The 7398-nt window shown below is 44.1% G+C and overlaps 1 protein-coding gene across 3 annotated transcripts; it reads right to left on the bottom strand.

Moving 5' to 3' along the window:
* Positions 1-3099: 3099 nt before the first annotated feature.
* Positions 3100-5520, bottom strand: LOC105662004 (uncharacterized). Of its 3 annotated transcripts, XM_076538025.1 has the most exons (4): positions 4975-5516; positions 3944-4327; positions 3627-3866; positions 3100-3565 (listed from the first exon to the last, which is right to left on the bottom strand). In XM_076538025.1, exons 1-2 carry the CDS (start codon positions 5180-5182, stop codon positions 4068-4070), a joined length of 468 nt encoding a protein of 155 aa, XP_076394140.1. In that variant the 5' UTR covers positions 5183-5516; the 3' UTR covers positions 3100-3565; positions 3627-3866; positions 3944-4067. The 3 variants fall into 3 exon arrangements, with proteins under 3 accessions (XP_076394140.1, XP_076394139.1, XP_012136787.1); XM_076538024.1 differs by lacking the exon at positions 3100-3565 and having other exon boundaries at positions 3587-3866; positions 3939-4327; positions 4975-5520; XM_012281397.2 differs by lacking the exon at positions 3100-3565 and having other exon boundaries at positions 3587-3866.
* Between the last annotated feature and the right edge of the window lie 1878 nt (positions 5521-7398).

Here is a 7398-nt window from a genome sequence, read left to right on the forward strand (position 1 = left end):
TGGAAAAGTCCCTAGTTTTCGAGAAAATCGAGATTTTCTATTTTTGTAGTTCCAACTTTCACCGCTAGATGGACGCCAATTTTTTAGTCCATGAAATGGGCTATTTTTCTATTTTCTTTAATAATGGTCCTAGCAAGCTATAATTAGATTCGTTCGATTCCGTAGGCGACAAGGAAGAATTTGTATATCTCAGAATTTCAAAAAAGTCCCTAGTTTTTGAGAAAATCGAAATTTTAGTGTTTCGTAGTTCCGCCGCTCGCCGCTAGATGGCGCCACCTGTGCCGTTTTGGACCGAATTCGACAAAAATTCATTTTCTGGCTTTATTAGGCATCAAAACGCATTAAACCCTAATAGAAATTTGTTTCTAAATGCCTCAGGAACCATACTACGTCGTCAAAGTGCCGAAATATTCATTTTTTTATTTTCCGTATATGCGTGTTCGGACCCTCACTTTTTAGGTTTAGTTCACCCGTTTCGCCGCTAGATGGAATCCAATTTTTTAGTCCATAAACTGCACTATTTGTAGCGTGAGCAAATTCAATTTTTAAAATAAAAAACAATTTGTTATTAGGATCGTTAATATTCCCTGATGTTAAGTCTCGAAACTATTCTGCATTCCATGAGCAAGTTAAGTTCACGTGCCCTCGCTCATCGTGCTATTCGAGATTGTAGACGTTGAGTGAAACGCGGGTGGATTAAGCAAGAGTATATCGAGACTTCTAAATTCCCTCCTCGGAATCGTAAAGCGATTCAGCGAGTAGCAAGCAAGAGCACCGCCTTGAACAGTCTAATTTCGTTTTAATATCACGGAGTCGGTAGAACGATCGTTTGCCGTAATGGTAATCGTTACCACGACAAAGCAATCGAGCGAAATTGTTTTTTCGGTAAGGTGACGAGGTAACCGGAGGAAGGGTTGAAAGGTGTGCAAGTAATTTGAGGCTTTATTAGGGGAAAGCTCGGTAATTTTACGAGTTTTTCAGTGAGGCGAATTAAGATTTGCATAACGTCGGCTCGGTTCTCGGACTTAAGCGTCGAGAAATGCAAATGTAACCTCGTGCGTTAGAACTTTCCCTCCTCTCTATTCTCGTCTTCTTTTCTCGGATAGGATCGCGCAAAGAGCGGCGGATAAGGGAGGAAAATAGCAGTTTCTCTAGCACGATGCCTCGCGTACATAAGATTCGGAGCGTTTTCGACCGAAATTCCGACACGACGCCGCGTCCTCGTTCAACGAAACAACCTTCCGCCTGCTTAAACTCTTTACCCTCTTACAATTCTCGCGGACGAGCTTTCACGTTTTTCTCGCTTCTTGTTGACTCTCGGCTCATTCGCGAGAAGGAAAACTGCCACGGAATTCGATCCTGTCCACGAGTCGCTGGAATCCTCGTCTCGTTGTTTGTAGACCACTTTGCGGGAAATCGCTTTTACCGCGTTTCGCTTTTACGACAACGTTACGATAACTCGAATCGAATCGAACATAGAGCGGTAACTTCGTGTCAGGTCGTTTAACGCGCGATGATCTCCGAGAAATTTAATTTGCTCGTTGCCGACTCGATAATAAGGCAGACGCGAGCGGAACGAATGGAAAATAAAAATTAACGAGTTTTTCAGCGTCGCCCGTGTAAAGCGGCGAGGAAAGCACGCGTTCGATATCGGATGCGCATACAATGACATTGATACGTTTCGTGACCGTTTGCGTAAACTGGCCGAGTTGAAACGTATTCGCACGTCGCGGCTCAGCTGCACCTGATTACGTTAATAACGAACACAATTGATGCTCACCTACGTGACTCGCAGAACGGCCGCGTTTAATCTGTTTACCGAAGTCCAACGTTGCTACCAGTCACATAGTCGTGCGTTTGTTCGGGAAAATTTGTCGTCGCTGCCGGCTCGAAGGTGAATCATGCGCGTATTAAGCCCGGAGATAGCATTATCGCCTCTATAACTATATCTAGTTCCGTTTAATCGAAAGACGAATCGAATACTTTCGAGGGAGCGAAAGAAAAATTTGACTGGATGTTGAAAGGTGGCAGGAGGAAGAGCGGAAACGTGGATATTAAATTGATAATGGAAATTCATATTATCGCTCGACGCGTTATGCACGAGGGAATATACCGTGGCAATCAACGCGTTAAAAGTTGTACGGTATCCGCGTATAGTCGGAGGTAAGCAAGAGATTGCTGTCCCATAAACATAAATACGTTTCTAGACGGAACGCAATGAGGCAATATTTCTGCCAGGCACGTAGCAGGAACTCGGTATCGAGGGGAGGGTAAGAGAAAAAGAGTGAAATAAATAAAATAAAGGGGGCAAAAGGCAGGTGGGCGAGGCAGGTATTTACGGTATATATTCGTATCGCCTACGGGCTGGTCAAACGTCAATTCAGCCCCGGTGTATTCCCGGCACGCGATGGAATCACTGGGAAAAACCTGTATTTTCTGCGAGAAATCTCGTGTCCGGATAAAGTTGGTTATCGCGCGACTCGGCGAATACAACGAGCCGGATCGAATAGGATCGAGTTTCCTTCCGTTTCGTTTCCCTTCGACCTCCACTTTCGAAACTCCACAGATCTCTTGCTTCCGACCATACATACAGATTCGAGCACGTATTCATCCCCTATAGGGAATGTCTATTTTTTCGAAATTTCGCCTCGTTGTACCCGGGGATTCGCAGTCGGCTACCGATAACCGTTTATCCGTACGTCTGTTTTCGTTTTTCGGCCAGTTCGCCGGAACGGAGGAGGAATTCGAATAACCGAAATCACGGGAACCCGCGTCGCCCGAATTTGTATCTTGAGCGACGTTCCACCTCGAGTAAGCGAGAATGCCCGGATCGGTGCGGTACGCGAACGCGCGCACACATCGCCGGCGATAAATTCAAATTTTATTGAATTATACAGCGCATCGGGGAAGATCGTTTAAAGTACAAGCAAATGCTTTCACGATCGAATTCGTCGCGTGGTTTCTGGCAGAACTCGTCGTTTCTGTTTGCGCATAATAAATATTTATAAGGGAGGGAGCTCGGCCAACGACGAGAAGCAGTTTCATATTATTATTCGATCGATTCCTGTTCCCGAACGCTGCAAATTATCGTACTCGAAATTATCAGTAATTTATATTTATTATAAACGCGTATTTCAATTATTTCGCGTTCCACCGAATTCGATCAAAATTTCATATTTCGGCGAGACTTCGTTCTGGTCGATGAACTCGTCGGAGTTGCATCGTCGTATACCGAAACGCGATATTGGTTTAATTTCGAACGATAACCACGACCGATAGCGGGGCAATAATTGGCCACGATCACAGCGTTGATCAATGGAATAGCGGAGCCATCTGAAATAATTAGGTCCACCAGTTTTGCGGTAAGATCGAATATGAGCCCGCCACGTTAACGTCTATACCGGGGACCATGTAATTGCAATTTCACCAGCCGTGCAAATGTTGGTCCATACGTTGAACCGGTTAAGGCAACGCTATAATAGGTCTTAAACGCGGCAACGAATCGCGTAGGCCATCGCCGATTATCGAATGCCAATTTGTGCGTCGTACTCTGTTTCTCGGAATGCTAGGAAAAAGGTTATATTCGTAATTCGTATCAGCGATTTATCGAAGCGGATAAAACGTACAGCGAGGATTAAAAAATATCTCTGGCCAGCGTCAGGGAAGACAATGGCTACGAAAACGTTTAATACCGACGCGTCCGTATGCCTTCGATGTGATTTATCGTTCTCCAAGATGCGCAAGAATATAATGCCGGTGATTTATCGTTCCATTATTCGGCCTCCTGGGTGCCCTTGCGCTTACGACAAACTGCCGAACACTTGGCTGTCTACCAGCCAATGAAATCCTTAAAGAGGGTTGTTTCCCTAAAACCGTAGACGTCTCGGAATACGTTGTCCCTGCTGAACCGTCGAGTATAAAGTGGAAGCTTGCGTTACCTTACCTTCTTCCTTCGAAGATTGCGTTTGCTCCAATTTTTCTCTCTCTCTTTACATTCCCGAGTAAGTTCGCGAGTCGTACTTTGTCCCTGCGCGTAATTGCGTTCCCATAACGAGGCGAGGGAAATCTTACTTTTTCCTTTTGCGCCTTCTTCTCGATCTGATATTCTGCTTCGGTACAATTATGGGTGGAGTTGGGCCGAGTTCGGGCAGAGGAATGTAATTTCGTGGTGCCTTAAATTCAATTTCGAGCGTGTTCATTAGATCGTCGTTGGGCAAAGTGTGCCTTATGCTCCTCAAAAACAGCATCTCTTCTGCGGGACGCTTCGGTGGCGGCTGCTGATCCGGTACCACGTGGACTTTCGTGCAACCCGGTTTACATTTTTCCCCTGCACCGCAAACGCGATATTTTAACTACATCGCGCACCTCTTATTTCAACCCTTTTGTTACCGTAGTCGCTTCGATTCGAGCAAAGAAATTTATTTTTATACGCGGGTATTTCATCAAATATTAACGTAGCAAAAGGGTTATTTTTTTGCATCGCTGGATAAATCGGACTCGAGATAGTACATCGTTTCGACAGCTCGTACGTTTCGTTGCCATCTCGCAACAACTGTTTATACTTATTTACGCTCTTAGGAATATTTCATGCTTTAGGTTTAATTCTGTTCGGACAGGATCTCTTTTATTTTTTTCTCTGTTGTATGCTTCAGCAGTTTCACAGAGAAAATTAATTACCGACTGAAGCGCAAACAACGAGTTCTTTGTCCGAACAAACAGGATTTCGCGAGTTTCCGTATAAACTATAAATCTCTGATTGTTTATTTTTTGCGTTATTGTTTCGTACGCTGTACGTGTAAAATCTCCGGTGGAAAATGGAAAAGCTGTGTAGGTATTGTAAAAAATTATTTGTAAAAAGGCTACCGTTAATAATTAATATAGCGTAGATTTACGTCGCTATTCTTGTTCGATTTCGCGACGTTATCGGATTATCTAACCCTTTGTACAAGATTAGAGACGAAAAGCGCATTGTACCTTGTTCGTCGGCGCAATTGAAGTCGAAACTCCGCTTTTCTTGTTCCTGAGAGTCGTCCGACTGGAAATGTCCTTTATGCTTCGGTATTTTCACGGATAAAATGTTGTCGTCGATTTGTTGCGTTAGTTCGTCGTACGGTGGTTCCGCGTGCGGAGGCGGACACGATCGATGAAGACATTTCGGACAATCGCATCGGTTATTTGTCATGTTACCGTAGATTTCTTCTTTACCTTTTATCCGGAGGATTTCCTTCTACAATTTGGGGGCTAGTCTAACGGTTGCCATTTTGTCGAAACATTTGAAGGGACCTCGATCGAGCGCGTCTTCTCGTTTAACGACCATGTTCCCTTCGTTGGATTCCGTGAATTGAACTTTTTCATCGAACAAGTTCTTGACTCGGTTATTAGGGAAAAAGGAAAGCAAGGAGATTTTCTGCCTCGAACGCCGGAGTCGATTAGCGATTAGCATTAACGATACAAGATTACGCTCTTCGGAGTTTAGGATGCTGGCTGGGAATTAATCGCTGACGCGACAGCCTCGAACGATATCGGAGAACTTTTCATCAATGTTTATCGATGTTTTTAGCGTTTACGTTGCAAACGACGGTAACCGCTGAAACACGGGAACGCGAAACACGGTGTTGTAAATAAAATTAATTCTATTTATGGTACGTTCGAACGTTACAACGAATAATTTCACGCGCAAACGTATAGAAATGCCAGACACGTTCTCGACGAAGAGGTTTAATGGATCGATATAGAGTTTTTGAACCGCGCGTAGGACAGAAATAGTTTTAATTGCAAGTAACGAATACCGACAGGACACGTATAAAGCATTTTGCGTTTATTACGGACACGACAAACGAATAAATATTAGCCAAGTGCCCGTAAACACGAATATACAAATGTTGACGCAAATAAATATTAAATAAATAGAAGAACGCTTTATCGATCCGTTCCGTCGGCAGGAAATTAGATTCTAGAATATAAATGAATCGCGGGCATTGCATTCGCGTGCCCTTTCGCGACAAAATTTCCCGTATTCGGCTCTCGCGGCTTTCCGGAGACGCAACGTGTAAAATATTAATTAAATTAGCCTGACTGGCCGCCATCTCTGAATGACTTTTCCGTATTAAAAAGCGTATTTAATTAAAATTTACGCCGCGATGGAAGTAATTTTGCAACGGTGTGTCACTACTTTGTCGTCGACTTGAAAAGCGATATCTGTTAACGAAGTCAACTTTGTTACGCCTTCTATTTTTTCCCTCTCTCTCTCGCTCTCCCTGTCTCTCCGTCTACGTGCCTCTCTCCGTCTTCATTATCTCGCGATCAAAGTTCAGGCCACCGACTACAATCGAATTATCGGTTTTTAAATGAAATTCTTCGCCACGCTCTGCTCGGTTTTCTCGGAAACTTTTCAGGCTAACGCAATTTCTCGCGTAATTGGTGGATTAATTCGATGAATTTAACGGTCTGCTTGGAGTTCGTTTAAGTCGTTACAACGAGTGCGCGTGTAATCGTTTCAGCCCGGTCGTCTTCGCTTTATATTTCTTTTCCTTTTCCTATCAAAGCGCCTTCCCGACGCGAGGCGTCTCGCCGAAAGATGAAATTTCAAAGTTTCCTCCTGCTCGTTGTCGATAAAATCTGTCTCTCTTTCTTTTTAACGCGTGCCAAACAAATTCAGCCAGCGTCGTGTTCGTGGACGAGCAAACGACACGGTTCGCTTAATATTTTTCATTCCTTACCGCGTTGAAAACACAAGACGCGACTCGCAGATAGAAGCACAAAGAAAGCGGAAGAAGGAACGATGTAAATGAGAAAGAACCGTTATGGGGTCTTTCTTGGCGATGCAGAGACGGGACCAAAGGCGAGACGAGGGTCGACAGAGGGACAGAATCGTTGTTTTCGTCGGAAAATTTCTTCTGGACACGAGACGGCTATGCCGTGAAAGCTGGTCGGACGTCGGTGGTTCCATTGTTTCGTATTCGCGGCCCTTTTCTTCCATGATCCATCGCGAAAACCTCGTGTCATCCCGTTGAGTGCATGGATTCATATTTTACCAGCAAATATACAAAATACAGAGATTCCTGACGTTCGACCGGCCAATATGATTTCTTTTTTTCCGCCTGCCCTTTTATCTTCGTTTCGTTGGACAAACAACGCCTACGCATTATAAACTTTTTAATTCGACCGGATTTCTCGAAACGCAGAACTTTTTTCGAGGACCTTTTATCGAGATTAACGTATTGACTCTCGTAAGGTCACCGTATTTCCCGTTTCGAAATATTTGATGGCGGTGGTTACGACCATGCGCGTTCATCGCCACGCACGGATTTAATTCGTTAAGCACTTAAGAAATTAATGCACCGTGGTAATTTTGAATATGATTAAAGTTAAATAATGTAAAACAGCAGACTGTAACGG

The sequence above is a fragment of the Megachile rotundata genome, chromosome 12 (assembly GCF_050947335.1).
Source record: "Megachile rotundata isolate GNS110a chromosome 12, iyMegRotu1, whole genome shotgun sequence".
Lineage (NCBI taxonomy): Eukaryota > Metazoa > Arthropoda > Insecta > Hymenoptera > Megachilidae > Megachile > Megachile rotundata.